General features: G+C 40.2%; 2 protein-coding genes across 5 annotated transcripts in view; one reads left to right on the forward strand and one right to left on the reverse strand.

Annotated features, from left to right (window-relative positions):
- LOC306696971 (leucine-rich repeat-containing protein 43-like) lies at positions 1-6700 on the forward strand (the record flags this gene model as incomplete). Its single annotated transcript, XM_079160707.1, has 11 exons — positions 1-87; positions 235-447; positions 1079-1189; positions 1362-1501; positions 2456-2694; positions 2813-3037; positions 3970-4109; positions 4195-4278; positions 4850-5059; positions 5197-5299; positions 6148-6700. The coding sequence occupies 11 exons, from the start codon at positions 1-3 to the stop codon at positions 6330-6332; spliced, it is 1737 nt and encodes a 578-aa protein (XP_079016833.1). The 3' UTR covers positions 6333-6700.
- The window catches only part of clip1a (CAP-GLY domain containing linker protein 1a), a 24580-nt gene continuing 11377 nt past the window's right edge, over positions 6693-19895 (reverse strand). For 2 of the 4 annotated variants that reach the window (XM_079161304.1, XM_079161305.1), the window contains exons 9-25: positions 18203-19111; positions 17934-18050; positions 17528-17585; positions 17365-17448; positions 17103-17259; positions 16723-16888; positions 16325-16540; positions 12807-15260; positions 11845-11982; positions 11652-11758; positions 11355-11475; positions 11199-11242; positions 10250-10367; positions 9397-9547; positions 9202-9254; positions 7886-8010; positions 6693-7785 (exon numbers count right to left, since the gene is read on the reverse strand). In XM_079161304.1, the coding sequence (XP_079017430.1) occupies positions 7557-7785; positions 7886-8010; positions 9202-9254; positions 9397-9547; positions 10250-10367; positions 11199-11242; positions 11355-11475; positions 11652-11758; positions 11845-11982; positions 12807-15260; positions 16325-16540; positions 16723-16888; positions 17103-17259; positions 17365-17448; positions 17528-17585; positions 17934-18050; positions 18203-19111 (5247 nt within the window). In that variant the 3' untranslated portion in view covers positions 6693-7556. Of the gene's footprint in view, positions 7786-7885; positions 8011-9201; positions 9255-9396; positions 9548-10249; positions 10368-11198; positions 11243-11354; positions 11476-11651; positions 11759-11844; positions 12010-12806; positions 15261-16324; positions 16541-16722; positions 16889-17102; positions 17260-17364; positions 17449-17527; positions 17586-17933; positions 18051-18202; positions 19112-19895 lie in introns of all 4 variants that reach the window. The other 2 variants (XM_079161307.1, XM_079161306.1) reach the window with 2 other exon arrangements.

The following is a 19895-nucleotide window of genomic DNA, read 5'->3' on the forward strand; positions in this document are numbered from 1 at the left end:
ATGAGCTCAATTAAGCTTTCTGCTGTGTTAGAGAAGCAGATTCAACGCCTTTGTCTGAATGACTTTCCCTGTGGAAACGGCACCTGGGTGAGTTTTACATTTTTTTATTGTTTGCAGTGTTTTCCAGATTATCTTGAAAAATCATCATGTCTATGGAGTGGTTTAAAGCACTCCCATCACTGCATACAGTAGCTTAGATATAGATATTGATAAACTGAGTGATTATGTTCTCAGAGAAAGACCGAAGGCAGTACAGAGGGAGCAGAAACAGAGGACACAGACGACCTCCTGGATCTGCTGAGTTGCCGTCACTCTCCATGGTGGCATGACAAATCATGGAGCCCTCAGGCTCCAGCCCTGAGACAGCTGGCTGTGCTCACTCCTGGACGCCTGCACACAGACTTCATTTACAATTACTTTACTACACTTCGCATTGTGGACAAGGGTGTGAGTTTTCCAGCTCAAAAGGGTGCTTTATTAGCTTCTCTGAGCATCAGTACAGCAACAGACTACCTTTCCTCTTATCTTTAGGTGTATAACACCATAATGTTTGTAATCTTACAGAAGCATGCATAAACAGAGGCTGGGGTCCATAAACCTGTTGCCCTGGTGCATGCTGGGAGGCTTTCCACTATACAACCACCCTCCCTGGACACTAGAATATGTCTGAATATGAATAATATTTGTTTAAATCACAAAACTTGTTTTAGTGTCCCTAAATCCATTTTATCGTGATATAGACGTCCAAAAAATTGATAATTGTTATTATCCTGACGTCAGTTAGAGTAATCCCCAAATGTCAAAGTTTGTTATTGGATCCCCTAAATCCCAAAAATGGACATGAAATAAACAGAGGCTTCCAAAAATAAATCACATCTTCTGGTTTCACAGTATGTACAACTAGTTTCTGGTTCCTCTAATGGCTGAGAGGCTTTGAGTAACCACTTCAATTGTAACACCTTGTGACAACTCTCCTCCTGGCCTTGTATAAAACACAAAGAACAATGTCAGTAAATGCTGATGCTTTTACACAATTGTGAAAAGTTGTACTTTGTTGTTTTGTCTGTGTTGTGTTCAGGTATCAGTCATCGACGACGGCCTGCTAAAGTTCTCAAAGCTGGAGGAATTGGTGCTAAGTAACAATAGAATCTCAGAAATCCCTGCAGAAAACCTTCCCAGCACTTTGAAGGTGAGTTTGCTCTGCAAAAGTTTGTCATGAAAGGATGATTCACATCAAAGCAAAGGCAAAACACTTGCTGTGCCGTCACAGTGTAACAGAACTGACTCATAGATCAAAGTTTAGCATGTGTTGTGATGTGGGCATGAATGAAACTTTGAATGTAAATGTATTTTTTTCAAAGATTTTGGAGCTACGTGCCAACAGGTTGTCTGCTCTAAACAGTCTCACCAACTGCCTCCCTCCCCGCCTGGAATACCTCAGCCTCGGCTCAAACAATCTGGGTTCACATGAAGACAGCTGTCATCTTACAGGAAGACACTGGTTAGTTCACACACACACACACACACACACACACACACACACACACACACACACACACACACACACAAACAAACACACAGGAAGTGGGTTGAACAACACATGTACTGACGTGATGGCAGTGGTGACAACTACTGAGGAAACACTGAAAAAGTGGTGACATAGTGATGACAGCAGTTGATGCTGTTGGGTAGAAAATCTTTTGATGTCACCTTAATCACAATTTCTAAATATTGTTTCAGTAGGAGCAGGGAGTTCACACTTTTACAAAGTTACACCCACTTTGGAAGCTAATATCAAAGTGAAGTGGTGTAGCTGGGAGGCAGCTTTGGACTTCAAAGGGTGATCACAAAATGGCATTAATTTCTAGTGAGGGCTAAATCACTTGTGTTTCCTGATGAATTTCAGAAGGCAATTACATTGATATACTCTGAAACACATAGCTCATTAAATCTAAAATTATTATCATATTAGTGAGCCATAGGGGAAATTATTTCTCAAGCCTTCCTTCTTTATCATCAATTAAACAATGTAAATGTCTAAAAACACATGATCAGTTCATTCATCACAAGGAGTATTTCACATCTTATGAAAACTGTATAAGAATAAAAATGTATAAGTTTGAAAAAAGGAACCTGGTGATGTCATCAGGATTATCTCGGCCATCAGAGTTAATTTCTGGTGGAGTAGAGAAGACCCTTAGACAGCACAGTTTAGAACATGTACAGAAACTCTGGGACAAACAGCTGTTTTTAAATTAATAAAAAAAATTACAAAACAATATTAAAAATAGGAAAATACCCAAATTAAAGTTAGGGGAGGAGGGGCTGCTTGGACTTGGTACATTTGGCAATGTTTTATTTAAGAATAAATCATTTTTACTGTTTTTCAAAGTTGTCAGTCTTGCTGTACGACACGTCGCTCTTCTCTAAAAACAATGACTGTCTCTGACCTCAGGCCACAGCTGGTGTGTCTGGACCTGAGTGACTGTGAGTTTAAGGACCAGCAGGCCCTGCTGAGCGCCCTGAGCACGCTCACCTGCCTCAGGACGCTGGTGCTGGAGGGAAACCCATTCACTCTTACTCCCTCCTACCCAGGCTTCACTGTGGACAGTCTCCCACAGCTCTCTTGCCTGGACACCTCATGGATCTCCGCTGAGGAAAGACAGTGTTTTAGGGGCTTGGCCAAGAACAGTGGTGAGACTGTGGACTGACATGTGCTGTCAATTAATAGAATTGAGTCCTATAAACGTGGGCTCTTGTTTCTTTTTAATTTCCTAAGTCAGCAGCTTTGTCATTTTCTCCATATGTACAGATCTGATAGTGGACCGCGCATCAGCCACAGTGAGTGTGGGCAGGGTGAGGGGAATCCCAGACCCATTGATGAGAGTGGAAGAAAACGCTCCAGACTTCCCTGTTGTCAACTACGGCTATTTTATCACATACGAGTTCCTCAGTCATCAAACTGTTAACCTGGTGACGTATCCTTCCGACAATTTTCACTCTCTTTACATGTCTTACACTGCTCAGAATGTCACATGTGAAAACTAAATTCTTTTTTTTTTACTCACATGCCCATATGTGCATTGCAAGAGTCATTGGTTGTCTTCCACAGTTACAGTTCATTAAGAATGAAATTCCCTCTTTGTTGTACAATTAGATTAGATTCCACTTTATCGTCATTGTACACAGTAAGTACCATAACAACAAAAAAGAGTTAGGAATCTATATTTGTTCAATGCACATATGTGCCTTTAATTCACATCAGTTTTACATGTGCTTTGTTTTGTTAGTTATCTTATCTTAAAACAAAGATAAAACACTGTTGAATGGGAAAAATGGAGTTGAGCTGTTGTGTAATCGTGTCCAGAAACTCTCTTAAATCAGCAGTTTTTCTTTCTTCTCTTTTGCTGTTACCAGAACTTCGACAGGGAGTCTAAATCTGACGCAGCAAATGTAACAGAAGATGATGCTGACCTACAATCAAACAGAAATTGTGAAAAAGAATCGTGCAAACCAGACACACAACACTTAATGGTGTATACTGAGGAAACCTGCCATGATGTTGCATATGGTAATAATTCTTTCGAACTGCAAAGTTTTCACGCCTCCAGGAAAATCTATTAAATCACAAACCCTGATAGAGCCGACACAGTTGTTGAAACAGAAGGATTTAAAAAAAACAATGTTGTAATTGCATGACATTCAAAGCATGATGTCAGTGTGATGTTTTTTCTTATCAGTTTCTGTAGAATTTACACAGCTGCCTTCAGAGAAACATACAGTCAGAGGAAAGTTGTACACACCCTGAAACACTTTTCTTAATTTGACACTCATTTTGAGGTTTCACTTATGTGTCTCTGACTCACCAAAAGCCTGACTTATTTTTTATTTATCTTATGTTTATGTGTTTTCTGCAGCCATATCTTTGTGCCAAACTTTCACTTGTGTATTGTTCTGATTTGTCTACAGTGTCAGGACACAGCACATCAAAGCTGACCTGGTCAGAGCGCATGGACTTCAGTCACACACAAACGTACATCGTTAGTGATCTGGGAGGCTTAAAGAGATTCTTCAATCAAGGACTTTATCTTACAATAGAGGAGGAAAAGGTAAAAAAAAAATATATGGTTTGAGTGGATAAACGTTCAGATGCAAAATGCGTTAGGACTCATATTCTGGCATTTGACATTTTAGGTCCTGTCATGGCCTGCAGCCTCTGAAGACGTCCCGTTGGCCAAACCCAGCCGACTTGCAAAAGAGAAGAAAAGCAGTAAAGAAGTGAGCTCATCATTTAATTCCTACTGAATCACAAACTGTAGAAGGACACCCCTTGTATTAGTCAGTGTTTTAATATATCTATTTATCAAGTTGAGTGGATTTAGGACCAAAGAGCAGAACTCGGACACAGGTTTGAAAAAGGTTCACAAGCAACTTTATTTGAATCAATGTGTTTACAGGATAAACAGTACTCAGGTAAACTCAAGTATTAGTTCGAGACAAACTACAAAACAGGCAGCAGCATTTGTACAATGGTGGCAAACGGAACCATCTGGCGAAGACTGGAGTGTAGAGCCGGGGTAGAAATACAGCAGGAGCTTGACCAGTGGGTGGGTCTCAGGTGTGCATGGTGATTGGCAGCAGGAGAGAGACTGAGTGCCACACCCAGACAGACACACACAAACAGAGAAAAGACAAACAGGGGACCAAACAATAAACACAAGGAAAGGGTAACACAGAAACACACAAGGAATGAGAGCTTGTCACATCAGCTCTGTGTAAGTCTATTTTGACAGATAAAATTAGACTGCATCTCAACATGATCATTTCATGTCTGTGGTATCTTCCTCAGTCTCGAATCAAATCTGGATCCACTAAAGACAAGTCTAAAGACAAAAAGAAAAAATCTGTAGAGCTGTTCCAGGACGCCCCCATCAGAAGAATACTAGGCTCTGTCCACATCCCCCTGCACAGCCTGGTGACAGGAGGACAAAAGGTCCTCTGTAACGTTCGGGCTCTGCAAACGGAGTCTGAGGTGGAAGCTACACAAACACTTGAAAAGGCGAGATTGCATGCTCAACAGGTGTTAGTAGTACAATCATAAGCTTGTCGATTTCACAGGAATTATTGTTGCAACAGGAAAAAAGTTGAATTGAAATCGGGACTTATATGTGAGATATGTTTTTCACTCATCTTTAGGATCTGGGAAAGAAGATGAAAGAGGACAAGAAGAAGGACGAGGAATCAAAGCAGGGAGGAGGCAGCAGCAGCACTACACAGAAGAATACAGCAGCTTCAAAAGGTTCATCATCTGAACAACACATGTTCCAACTGTTCAGCGGAGTACAGGGCATATTTTTAGATTGGTTTTGACATAATGAGAACTGAGGAAATACGTTTAAAATAGTGTTATTTTTAGGGTGGAGTAAATGTATCTACACTGAACCAAAATATACATACACTTTTGTTTTTGCTCCCATTTGTTATTGGATGAAATAAAACTAAACCTTTCCTATGCACATAATAGACTTATCGCTGAAATGTTGTGTACAATTTTGTTTAAATCTATACCTTAGTGAGCTCTACTCCTTTGTCAAGAAAATCCATCCACCTGACAGGTGTGGCATATCAAGATGCTGATTAAACTGTCATAATTATACAGGTGTGCCGAGGCCTGGTCACAATAAAAGGTCACTCAAAAATTCAACACAATTCCACAGCTGTTGCAAGCCATTGGCATGCTGATAGAAGGAATGTCCAACTGCAACGAGTTGTTGTGAATTAAATGTTTATTTCTCTACCACAAGCCATCTCCAATATCATTTCAGAGAATTAGTGAGTATTGAATTTAACCAAAATTGAGCACAAAATGTGTGAGAAATACATTTGTGTGCATTAAAAAAGTAATATCTTTTATTTCAGCGAATGAAAAAAATAAAAAATAAGTGTTCCATTAATATTTTTGTTCAGTGAAGTATATGTGGTTTATGTCTCATGGGGAATATTACTTTAGGAAGTGTGTTTTTTTTAAAGAAGTATTTAGCATCCAAAGGAAACATTAAATGGGGTGTGCTTTGATTTGTCAGTCAGTAAACTCTTCGTTTCAGTCTGCTTAAAATCATGAACCCTACTTAATCTCGTCTTATGTAGGCAAAGGAAAGGGAGGGCAGGAATGCGAGATGGACGTCCACACAGACAACTCCACGTCCGTCCAACTGGAACCGGTGACTGTGGAGTTGAATGTGGAGCTGGAGAAATGGCAGTCTGCATCTGAAGCTCATGAACTTCTGCTCCCACACCATAACTCCTTGAGCAAACAGCCTGTTTTGTCTTAAAGACAGATTAGCAGCTACACCAGGTTTACTTCCTTTTTCAGATTGACCCACTATAGACCAGGAACCATATTCCTCCAAATAGTCCTGGCCAGGCTGGTTTATTGGTGTAGCTTCATCTCAAGTCTAACAAGTGTTACAATCTACTCACCAGAAAAATAAAATACACAATTTTTCCTCAAGTTCCTCCCTGCATTCCCTCATTACTGGAGAGTATATCGTAGATGAATATTTTGTGTTTCCGCTACATGGAGGCTATTGTGTCACCTGTACAAATCTAGTAGCATAGTCCAACTGATGACTACGTGCAGTCATAAACAGAGACTGCAATGCACTTTCAATTGAACAGTCAATACAGAGAGGTTTGCTTTTTAATTAATACATACATTTTATTTATTTTAATACAGATATTCAAAACATTTTTAAAGAAATACCTATATTTATTTGCTTCATACAGAAATGATCTTTCAATTGTAAAGAAACTTTTTGGAAAGGCCGTTTCACTGGAACTGAGGGGTTACAGTAAGAGGAAGTGCTTTAGGTTGCACTGCCTCTTCTTTAACAATCATCCATCCGTTCCTTCATGAAGACCATAAAAAAAGTTCCTATTAAAGCCAAACAGCAGTGGGTCTTACTGCTCCACTCCAGACTAGAGTGAGAAAATCTCTCCCCTGTGATTACCATTCACAAAATAACACACATACTATCAAACCTTTAAAGCGTATATAGTATCTCCAGGCATAAAAAAATAAACTATAGCTCACCAAGTTTTGCGGCAACTGATATTTTTTTTTTTCAATCAAGTAATTTACAGTTTCAAATAAACATTTTTCATGATACTATATTATCTTTGTAACTCCCCAACAACCTGTGCAAACAATGTCAGGATATTGATAAATTAAATGATCTGACGATCATAGCTTCTCCCACAATGATACATCCACCTACAGCATCTCCTCACTCACACAAACCCAGCATATCCAAAGTAATTTATGATAAATTGTTAACTGCTGTATATTATTTTTCTGTATGTCATTGGTCTTTTCTCTGAAGATATTCTGAGACCATTCTCCCATAAGAGCGCTTAAGGACTGGTATGGACAATGAAGATGCTTGGCAAAAACAAGCACACGAAATGCACACGTACAAACCAAAATCCCAAAACCCCAGCGTAATCTAACATGATGTGCAAATATACTGATTGTGCGAACAAGGGTGGAAAAAGGCTTAAAAGGTCTGGTCATCAGTACAGGACTCGGTCCAGTGGTCAAAGACCTCACAGATGCTGCAGTAGGGCCGTTCGTCAGCCTTACTGCCGTGGTAGGTGGTGTGTGGGGGGGAGTCGGGCATCTGCATTTGTGTGGGACAGTCCTCTGTATCATGGAGGTCGAAGCAGTCGCAGATGTCACAGAACAGCCTTGGGGGAAGCTTCTTCTTCGGGGGTTCCTTGTCATGGCTGCAGAGAAAGAGAAAGCAGCTCCGTGTGTAACTAAAAGATCGAGTTGTACTGCCATAATGTTGTAAGTGTGAGAACGTCTGCTATGAATGGGACTTACCCATAGTTATCCAGCTCACTTGGATTATTCCCATTGAGAGCAGCAGCTGCCATTTTCTCCAATTTATCCTTGAGTTCCTCATTTTTCCTCTGGAGGTCAATGATGACTGAATTCAGGAACTCAATCTGTAAAGACGATACATAACAGTAGCATCATTGATCATCTATAATACAAACAATATCTTTTTTTTCAAAAATGATATAGGGTCTCCCTGTGACATTTATTTATTGTATTATGTGCAAAGGACTTTGCCTTAACCCTATGACATGATTATAGATAATAGAAACTATACGCCCCCACATCCCCCGAATTATGAATCTAATCTCAACTATGACGGTGAATCGTCATTGCGAGTTGTCCGCCAAAGAAAATTCCAAGCTTGGAATAAGTCACAAGAAGAGTCAGTAAAATACTCACTTATGATGAGCGTCTTACTGAGCAAACGTCGACCTTTAAAAGATTTAATCTAAGCATCTACGATCGTTTCAGCAGAGGGCGTATTTAACGCTAAAGGTATTGAGAAATCAAGCTTGATTTGTCTTTGGAAGACAGTTTGTAGTTGTGACACAAACTTAATGTGATCCAAACAATACAAGCCACAGTGACAGACAAACATGCACAAGTGAAGCTGATGAAAAACATTAACAAACCGCTGCCTGATGGTGGTGTAGCATTGCCAACATCAGAGACAGAGGAGTTGGAGTTTAAGAAAGAGAACGAGAGAAGAATAAAAAATAAAAATATGAGATTCAAATTAGGACCCACCTACTGCCAGACAACACATTCAAGTCATCAACGACACAGATGATACAGTATAACATTTTAGAGTAAACGGAGGCACAAAATGAAAAATAAGTCACGGTTTTGAGACCGATTACCATCATCCCACCACTGTTGGAGCAATATACAATACAACTGTGATACCAATCCATGAGCCATGTCTATCACCGCTGTAAGCGCTGAGATGATATCGGAACATTTAGACGCATTTCATCTCTTTAAAACATTATACTGTAACTGCTACATGAGTAAACAAACTGTAAAATTCAGAGTCTACTGCTACATCAGAGGTTGCATTTGTTAGTAAATGTCTGAGTAAGCAGAACAGTCATTTCACAAACGGCATTCAGTAAGACTGTTTCCGTACGACTGCCCCAAGCATGATGAAAATGTAAAATGAGTAATTGTCAAACCAGAAAGTTCTATGGGCCAGGGTAGGGAAGCATCTTAACACTGAATGTATGAATGGCAAAAACCTTCAATCTATCCAGGCATGAGACAAATATTGTATAGAATGAGAGAAAAGGTTTACACACCTGACTCTCAGAAGCCTCTGTAACCTCCCTTAGTTTGTCCAAAACTGGATCACCTGGAAACAACAGGTACAAGATCCAATTAAAAGCAGGAGTAGACGAGGTTATCTTGTTTTCCTTTGGAGGTCGCCTTACAGAGCATAGACCTTAGTGACATCACAAATATTAGCTATGGTCATGAGTTAAGCTCACTCTTACCTGAGGACTTGTTGAAGGTGTCGGGCCCTGCAGCCAGGTCCTTCTCCAGTCTCTGAACACGGTCCTGTAGATTAGCCTTGTCCCGCTCCAAGGTCTGAATTGTACCCTGCAGTGTCTTAACCGAGTCACTTTCCCCACGCAGTCCAACCAGCTGAGAGGAAAACAACCACGGCTATTCAGTATTGAAGAGATTTTACCCATTGCTCTAAAGCATTATGTTATGTGAACAAGTGAAGTCCCCAACTAAGTGAGTTTAGTCAAAACAGAAATAAAAGCATACGTCCAATTTGAGCATTTCATCTACAAGTCAAGACCTGAGAGTACAGAGTCCTCGTTTTTTAAGTTAAAAACAGGATTCAAGAGAGTGACAGCATAACCGACGTTTTGAACCTGCAATAAGAAATGCGTCACTAGGTTTGCACTGCCACCAGGGCTTTCTTGCTCACAATTTTCAAAGTTGCCCTTTCAGGTTAGCAATGTTGTAGCACGCACATTAAAAATGAAAGCAGGGCAATATTTTTGACCTAGAAGTGAATGGAAGAAAAGTACAGCGGTTATTTTATTTTAGCTTTATTTACCAACTGTCAAAAGCTAATTATCCTAAAAGTTAAGTCAAGGGCTGTAGGCAAGCAACCTCTTGTATCTTCTAGACCTCAGAATCTACAGCTAAAGATTTTGACTTGAGGGAGCGAAAAATGAAGAAATCAAAGTTTCTGCTTCCAACTCGTTCTGTACACACTCACATGGTATCTTACCTCGACTTGCTTGAATTCATTTTGTAGAAGCGCAACAGCTGTCAATATGCTGTCATACCTGCTGACAATAAGAGTACCATCATGCATTATATTCTCACCTCACTCCTCAGGTTTTCCACCTGCTGGTCCTTCTCTGATATTAAGGCACTGTTTTTATGGATGGACTGTTGGAGGACAGCCTTCTCCTTGTCAAACTGCTCCTTCAAGGTGCTCTCACTATCAAATACATGAAAACAATTCAATCTCAGAGGTACAGTAAACAATCTCTCCAGGCAGACTTTGGAACTCAAACTATTTTCTGAGTTTTTCACTTGACAAATTTGAAACATTAAGTGCCATTTTTGTTTAGTCAAAATATTTAGTACACTTGTCAAAATGGTATGACTGCAAATAAAGATAAAGATCAAAATAACTTATAGTACAGAAAATTGAAATCAAGTAGGACGACAATGAAAAAAAACATGCAAAATCAGTAGGCCAAGCACATATGACAATATCAAGTAGATGAGATAGGGCTGTAGGTTAAATTACAATCTGTGTATAATGACTTAAGATGTATTGTACTTTGCCCTTAGGAATGGTCACATTACACTACAAATATTTGCTCTGCTTCCCATTCATTCAGCGTTTCCCATTTCGGCACAATCTCCAGTCGAGCCCAGCAGATTCTCAGGTCAGAGTAAAGCTTTGCCCAAACATATTACTCGTTAGCTGCATCAGAAACATCACATCCTCTTTTTCTGCCTTGCATGTTCCTAATTATCTGCCTACACATATGTGGTTACTAGATTTGTACTATTACATGATGATGACCAACATCACGTAGTAATAAAGGCGTGAAGTACCTGAAGGCATTATTTGGCAGGCTTTAAAAGGAAAAGAACAGCATGACATACCATTTGCTTTATTACACATGCACTGAATATTAGCATGTGTCACACAGGTGAAAGCATTTGTGGGTATTTAGACAAAAAGCTTTCAAAATATTGGTGAATTTTGCAGAGATCTGAGAAACTGCCCAAATCCCAAAATGATGCATTCTCTTACCTTTGCTTCAACTGTTTTTTGAGTTTTGAGTGCTCATCCTTGAGCTAAGAGAAAAAGATACATCGTTCAAATACAGTCATGGTTAGCAGATCAATAGCCAACACACAAAATGTTCTGATGCTCGCAAGTTTATGTAAGATTGTTGAAGTGTTGCACCTTCACAAGATCACTCATGGCTTTGTGATTGTTATCAGTGTCCAGCGTCAGCTTGTTGTTCTCATCTTGAAGCATCTGCAGGGACTGCGTCTTTACAGAAGCTGCTACTTTAAGCTCCTCACTGAATAAACACAAATGTTAAAATCACCGAACAAATTCTAACAACTGATATTGGTTTGTAGAAACTTCTTTCATCTCTCTTGATTTAACATAACCTATCAATGATATCATTCGACTGAAATGTAAATCTGACAGATTTCCTTTTTACAAGCAGCCAAACAAAGGATATATACTCACACTTCATGGCATAGACTCTCAGTCTTCTGAGTTTCTATGCAAAGCTGCTCTTTGCAAACATTCATGTCTTCTTCGTATTTGGAAATATTGTTCTTCAATGTTTTCAGCTAAAACAATAATGATACACATTTATTAGCTGTTACACAAAACACCTCTGAGAGCTTACACCTACAAGTAAGCAAGCATATCTTACCTGTGCCTCCATCTTCTGCTTGGAGCTCAGGAGTTCCTCCAATGAAGATTGGGCTTTGTTCTTCTCCTGCATCAAACTGGCCTTCTCCATTGTCAGCTGTTCAAGGGTCTCAGCAGTCTTGCCAGAGGCGTCTGTGGCCTGAATGGTGCACGAGCAGGACATTTGCTAAGAATGGTTTCAAATTGAGAGCAGCAAATGGTTGGTTGAGATAAAACACCTTTTGACCTCTACCAACCCAAATAAGAAATTTGACGAATCTATTCATAATGCACTGTTTGACCTCAACCAATTATTTTTAACATTATTTAATAAATTAATTGCATGCTTAATGAGTTTTCTGCATTCATTTCTGATTTAGAATCAGGTATTCAAATGTCAGTTCATTTACATTTTCAAGTTCAAATTCTGGTTGAGAATTAACAACATAAAAATTACACTAAGCAGGAAAATAATTAGTATATATACTCTAAAATACTCCTGTGGCCTCAGAACGGATACCGCCCCCCCTGAAAGCTGCTTTATATCAACATCTCTCATTATTTCTTACTATTTTTGTAAGTGTATTGGACCGGAGAGATTTTGCAAGAAAACCTTTAAAAATTGGACTGAATGACATTTGTAAAGCAGATTATTGGGGCTATAATTTCAGAAAAATGGATGTCAAATCAAATGAAATATGAAATCCCATCAGATGGTGAGTGTGATAAAGATCACTTTAGACCTACATAGTTATGTAAGCCGAAAGAATTTGCCTCACATTCGATCACGTTATAAGCCCACAGGCGAAGGCTGGGAGCTCAGGGTAATTTACAGCGGTTAGTAAATGGAAGATGAAAGTTAGACACGAAAACCACAAGGACAGAGGAAAGGGAGACAAACCAGCAAGCATGCAGTGAGAAGGTGACATAGCCCCAGCCACTCTAAGGTATGTGAGTCAGTGATTACTACTGGAGGAGGAATACCTCAAGCTGCTTAGAAATTGCATTTTTTAGTTGGGACTCCAGCTGCCTGACTTTCTGGGCGGCTTCATCTCTCTCCACCTGCAGGGCGCCTTTCTCAGCGGTGAGATTTGAGACGCAGGAGGAAATCTCTTCTTTCACAACGGCAGAAGCCGAAACCTCCGCGACAGCGTTCTTGCGTTGTATTTCCAACAGTTCTCTTTCCGTTTGTAGGCCCTTGACATCGACCTCTAGTGTTTTCTGGGTAGCGTGCAAGTTTTCTATCTCTCCAAGGAGGCTTGACCGTTCTACGAGCCACTTTTCTTGGCTGGTGTGAAGAGAAGAAATGTTCTGCTCCAATTTACACTGTTCAGCTAAAAGGTCTTCTTTCTGTGTGGTCAGGAAGGTCATTTGTTTACCAATTTCTTCTAGCTTAGATAATAGCTGCCCTTTATCTTCCGTCATCTGACTAGTTTCTTGCTCTCGCTGCTTCAGTTGAGTCTTCAAATCCTCCATATCCGTCATAAAAGCCTTCTTTTGCTCGTCAGCATTCTGAAGATTAGAAGACGTCTCTTTATTTTCTTGCGTAACTTTGGACAACGTTCTCTGCAGCTCCTCGATTTGTTTGGATAGACCATCCTTGTCAGATATAGCTTTATTTCGTTCACTGGACTCAGTCTGTAACTGGGTTTCCAGAACGTTCTTGGCCCCCGACATCGATTCAGTCTGACATTTTAACTCCTGGATCTCCTGAAGCAGACTGTGGTTCTCTTTCTGCAAGGATTGGACTTTGTTGTCAGCTGCAGTCTGCAACGACTGCAGCCGCTGACACTCTTTAATCAGGTTATCGACCTGCTGCACAAATTCTGAATTAGCCTTCTCAAAATCCATGTTTAGTTTACGGTGCTCCTGAACAAGTTCAGCGTTGCCCTTTTTAAGAATTTCAATATCAACGGTGTGCTTCTGCAGCTCATTTTGTAGGTCAGCCTTCTCTCGTTTCAAAGAGATCTTCTCTGCTTCCACTTCGTCTTTTTGGCGTTTGGTTTCCTCTAGCTTTGCTGTTAAATCAGACTTCTCTTGAATAAAGATGTCACTAGCTCTTGAGGAACTATCCAACTGGTCTTTATTTGTTCGAATATCACTAACTAGCTTATCGCGCTCAAGAGAAAGCGCATTATTCTCAGATACGCTTTTTGTGTGCTTCTCTTCTAATTCTCCCATCTCTCCTGCCAAACGCTCATAATCCATTTTCTGCTGCTCTAGTGCTGAATCCAGGCTCATCTTTTCTTTTCGTAATACGTGTAAAGCCATCTCAATTTCAGAATTCTGAAGGCGAAATGCTTCTTTCTCTTGCTCAAAAGATGATAATGCCTCTTTAAATTTCCTGTTGGACTTTGACAGTTGTTCTGTTGAGACTTGAAACTTCTCCTTTATTTCTTCCATCTCTCTTAAGAGCTTTTCCTTCTCATTACAGACTTTTCTTTGGAGTGCAAGTAAGTCTTCTTTCTCCTGCAGAAGGTGAAGCCTCTCAGAATCGGTCACCTGACTGCTGGTCTTGAACTCTTCAAGCATCTGGGCCAGGCTCATTTTGGAGGCTTTAAGTTCTTCACATTCACGGACACAGCTCTCCAAATCTTTCTTGGCAGCACTGAGTTTATTCTGGAGCTCCTCCTTCACCGTCTCAAGGCTCTTTTTATCCAACAAAGCAGCACTGATTTCAGAAGACATCCCCACCTTTTCTTTTGTCAGTGTTTCTGTGAGGGTCTGCAGCTGGGTGTTCCTCATCGTAAGATCTTCTTTTTCTAAGTTTAAGGATCTAAATTTCGCCTGCAACTCGGCATTCTTAGCATCAAGCGATTTTTTGGCATTTCTAGTAGAATCTCTCTCTGAAATTAGATTTTCCTTCTCACATGTGAGCTTTGACATGCTTTCATTGAAGTTATCTTCAAGCCGGTTCTTCTCTTTGCAGACATTTTCATAATCCTCATGTAGTTGCTTCTTTGTAGTCTCAGTTTGCTGGATGTCCTGCTGATACTTAAGGAGCAAGTCACTCTTTTCTGCATTTTGTCTTTGAAGCTCCTCAATCTGTGCCTGGTGTTCACCTTTGGCATGCTTCAGGTTTTTGTTTTCAGTCTGTACTTCCTGAAGAAGATCTTTGAGCTTCTCCAGCTCCTTGTTCAATGAAATCCTTTCTTCATCCGAGCACTTGTTGTTGGCAAGTAGTTGCTCTAGATTCTTTGAAAGCGTATCTCTAGTTATTAGCAGTTCTTTATTCTGGACTGAAAGCTCCTGGTGACTAATGTCAAGGGCAGAGAGCTTAGTCTGCATATCTGAAAGCTGTTTCTCCAGTTTGCCCTTCTGAGCCTTAACATCTTCACTTTCTTTACATGCGTTTTCCAGATCTAGACTTTGCTTTTCCAGTTTTTTGGTAAAATGTTCAACATCATGCTTGTTGGAGTCAAGCTCAGCAGAAAGACACTGGGAAAATAAAGTTGAAAGAAAAAAAAAAGGAGGGAAATATATGTATATATGCACAGGGAAAAGTAAGATGAATCCAAAACTAAACCAAGCAGATATGTCCAACCAAGTAATATGCAATTGGAAAGGTTAAGCTGCAGGAGCATCAAAATGGCAAAAGACCACACCACAGCTAACACCACAATGGTTTTCAGAAATATGAAAAGGTGGAACATTTTCACTTCAGCACTTACTTATTTTTAATACATGTATTAATTAAAATGATGCCAACAAATTTGACTGGCATATAAACAAAGAGTGGCTGATGGCTAGGGAGGCACCTATACCGATATCAATACTAACTCAATCAGCTTGATCGGTGACGAAGGGGCCAATCTTTTAAATTGTATACAAATAAACTATTTACATTATATTTTGGAATCTTAAAAAACTAGCCATTTTGCTAGAAAGTGAAAATGTTCCACATAAATGAAATATCAGGCTAATAAACAATGCAAGCAGGGGTACATAGCTAAATTAGTAGAACATTTAAATCAATAGCTGTCCCACATTTACATACAGAATGTGAATGCTACTGATTAAACTTGAACCCTGCCCAGTGCATAGATATCCATTTAGCAGCCACAACACAACTCGTTAAGTATCTTAAGCATTTGTTTGGCTTGGCTAATAATCATAACTGGTCTTAAAATACATTAAAAACATAATTCTAGTCAGGTGTACCCCTGCAAGCATATGGCCAGTAGTGCCATCCAATGAATGTGAAGGAGGCTATGTTGGGGCAAAAATGAGGAACTCATCACAAATGTATGTCTGAATATATATATGATGGTAATTAAGCGGGAAAATGTTGTTGATAATATACATTAATTACTGATGTTAAATATAGACAAAAATCCTTTATGTAAATTTTCAATTACATAAAGGATGATTTTCAATGATCGAACATTAGTAAAGTCAGCAATACATAAAATAACCTTTTTACATGAAACAAGTTCCCGGCAGGAAATGTAAAACCCGTTGATCAAACTAATATCTGTGTATCTTTGAGGGTTTGTGCTTACCTGAGCCTGTTCCTTGTACGGCTGCAGCTCAGACACCAACTTCTCAAGCTCCAGGTGTTTGTCCTTGTTGGAGGAGAGCTCCTGCTTTAACTTGTCAACCTGATTCTGCAGAACCTCAAGTTCCTTCACATGAAGCTCTGAAACCTGAGAGACGGATTTCTCTTGTGAGGCCTTGAGCTCCTCAACCAGGGTCTCACCCTGTTTAACAGTCCTCTCCTAGAAAACAGAAGATTAGAAAGACAATCATTATTACCTACTTGTTTCGAAGCAGCCCGTGACTCAGGGATACACTTAAGATGTTTCAATGCTTAGTATTACACATTTTAATGTCCACAAAACTTGAAGTATCTGCAGTTAAATTCTCGAACACATTTATGCGACTGCCCAACAATACTTACCAGGTTAGCAATCTTCTCCTGGAGGCCACTGATCTGAGACTGATGTGCATCTCTGGTCTCTATCAGCTCCTGCTCTTTGCGGGATTGTTCTTGCTGGAGTTGTTCACTCGAGTGCGCCACCTTCTCCTTCTCCTCTGATAGTTGACTCTGTAACTCCTCAAGCCTCCTGAGTGACAACAAAAAAGAGGACATCTGAGGAGGATGTTCAGTGACAGGTTAGATAACTGACAAAAACATTGACTACAGCATGGAATCAAACATAGGCAAGATTCTTTTCTTAATACGTCATAGGGAAATGAGTATCCAATTCTGACATGATTGGAATACTATGTTTTGTGGAGTCATGTAATATAGGAGCAGGGCAAAATGTAGTGTGGCACCTTTCTTTCTGTATGAGATCATCATTCATTTTGGTCAGCTGTACTGAACTATCGCCAGATGTCTTCATCATGTCCGAAATATCATTTTCTAGCTTGCATTTGTCCTTTGAGAGCTGCTCAAGCTTTTCATCGGCAGCCTTCAGTTTCCTCTCGAGCCCTGAGTTAAGACAAGACAACTTCGTTCATAGGTTCTAAGGTTCAACGAGAAAAAAGCATACTACATACAAAACATTCAAGATGAATGCAGTTCTACTGTTCTCACCTGCAAGTTGACTTCTTAGAGACTCTGATTCTGTGGTCAGAGATGTGCACTGCTCTTCCTTCTTACTGAGCTTCTCGAGTGTTTCTGCAAAACAAGAACGGTTACATTTTAGATCCTAGAAGGCGTTATACACAAACTGAAATTTGACTTGCTTGTCATTTACCTTGCATAGTGTTTGATGATATAGTCTGCTCCTCTGTGCTTTCAGACAACTTTTGTTTCTGTGGAGAAAAATATTTTTGCATAAAATTGTGTGAATTTCTGCAATAGATTTCCTGAGTGTTGATTCAGATTGTCACGGTTTGTACAGCATTTGAATAGTTGTTTATTCATTAGACCAGCTGATGCAGTCAGATGAACAGATACTTTAGCTGATATTAGCTCATTGCAGGTATCGGTATCTTTGTACATGTTGGTCGATAAGTAACAAGAAATTGCAGTAGAGAAAAGCCAGACATGATTCAGGTAGTTTTTTCATCGAAGGGCACTGAACATGAAAAATACAATGACTTCAATCCCAACACCAAAAGGTACTGTATCCACATCCAAAATGTGGTTATAAGTCGCACCAGGCCTCCAAGCTGCTGTTCCAGGGCATCCTTCTCCTGCTGTGCAGTGGTCAGACTCTGCTGTAAAGAGAGGACTTCCTGCTGTCGGCCCTCCAACTGTGAGCTCAAGTCACTGACCTATAGCACACATCAAGTAAAAATTACAGCGGACAAAAGAGAAGAAGCATCGTCTGGAAATGACATTCTTAACAGAAGAAAAAATGACAACTTTGCTCAAACATGAGACGCACTGAAAATGAAATATGAATATGGTGAGGAGGTGAACCCACCTTGGCACCCTGGTTGTTCCCTTGGCTCTGAACCACCTCCAATTGACTCTTCAGGGTCACGAGCTCCTGGTTACCTTGTGCTACTTGGCTGCGCAGAGCCACCATTTCTGAAATCTGCTCTTTGGTTGCTCGGTCCTTGTCTTGGGCCTGTTGTGCCAACATTGCTTCTTTCTCCTCAAGCTCCTTCACCTTAACTTCAGCATTATGGAGTTTTCCAAGAACTTCCTCCATCTCCACAAGGTGCTGCTCCTCTGTTTTTTCAACGCTGGACCGTAGTGACTCCTCCAGTCGTTCCTTGTCCTCAATCAAAGAAAACCGCTGATCCTTCAGTGCCTGCGTCTCCCGAGTTAAAGCTGCAGCATCAGCCACGTGATTGGCTCTAGCCTCCTCTAGAGCCAAATTGTGCTCTATTTTCAGACTCTCTAGTGCACTTTTGGTTTCGATAAGTTCTTTTGTCTGGTCACCTGCGCCTTTGCTGAAGGACACCTTCAGCTCCTCCATGGCTTGCTGGTGAGAGGCAATGACAGATTCCAACTTCGAACGCCACAGTTCAATAACGTCAGCATTCTCCTTCTCAGCCTGGCTTACGCGCATCTGCAACTGTTCGTTGTCCCCAGAGAGCCTTACAGATGTAGCCTGGAGATGGGCAGCTGCCTCACTGTGGGTCTTTCCTTGAGCGTCCAGCTTCTCCTTGTACTTTGTGAGCTCTTCTTTCTGCTTAACTTCTTGGGAAGCCAACTGATCCCTCAGAGACTTTATCTCTTCCAGAAGGGGAGAAAGAGTTGAGTTTGAGTCCTCAGAGCCTTGTTGGGTCCCAAGATGCAGCTGCAGGTCAGCTACCTCTCTTGTACGCAGAGAAAGATCCTTCTCAAGGTCCATAATGCGGGACTTTTCTGACACAGTAGCAACCTTTAAGAGCAGAAATCTTATATTCAATGATGCGTCTGACATGCTGAAGCAATGTGTACTAACAAGTGTGTTAAAGACTTGATAATACTTTACTGTTACTGAACAAATGAAAAAAAGGGATTGTTAAACAACACATTTGGTAACAGCAAAATTAAAATATTTCTGACAGAGAAACTGTCCAATTTGCTTGCATAATGAGGAGGGTATGAAAAACATTGATCTCAAAACAAGGTGTTATACTGACCTCTTGTGGCTATAAACGGTATGGTCCAAATAATGGAAGTGAACACTGAAAGCATGTATGGAGCTATAATAGTGTGTAAGACATTTTCCACCATTCATTACACTCTCAATCTGAATTCATGGTAATACTAACCACATGATTTAGGAGAGGTATGAAGTAAGAAAACCCTTTGGGAGAATTGACATGTCCCACTATTTTTATGTTAGTCCAGCTATCTTCCAAATCCAGTGTTTATTCTAATGTTCTCAAACATCTCCTTTGACTGCTTTAACCTAATATTTAATAGCTTGGTTAATTTAATCAAAAATCAACATTTTCTTGATCAAATAATTGTTGAAAGAGAACCTGGAGAAACGATGGCCTGAAATTAAAGAAATATATTTCCCCTGATGCCCTTTATGACTATAATACCGTAGGGGAACACAAGGATGCTTAGTCTGGGAGGTGGGGCAGGTATTGGACCAGCCAAATGCAAGGACACCAAATAAGCAGGACAAATGGATGCTGGGAGGGACCAGGGAAGTAGAACCGAGGACGGGG

The sequence above is a fragment of the Pholis gunnellus genome (assembly GCF_910591455.1).
Source record: "Pholis gunnellus genome assembly, chromosome: 6".
NCBI classification, from domain to species: Eukaryota; Metazoa; Chordata; class Actinopteri; order Perciformes; family Pholidae; genus Pholis; species Pholis gunnellus.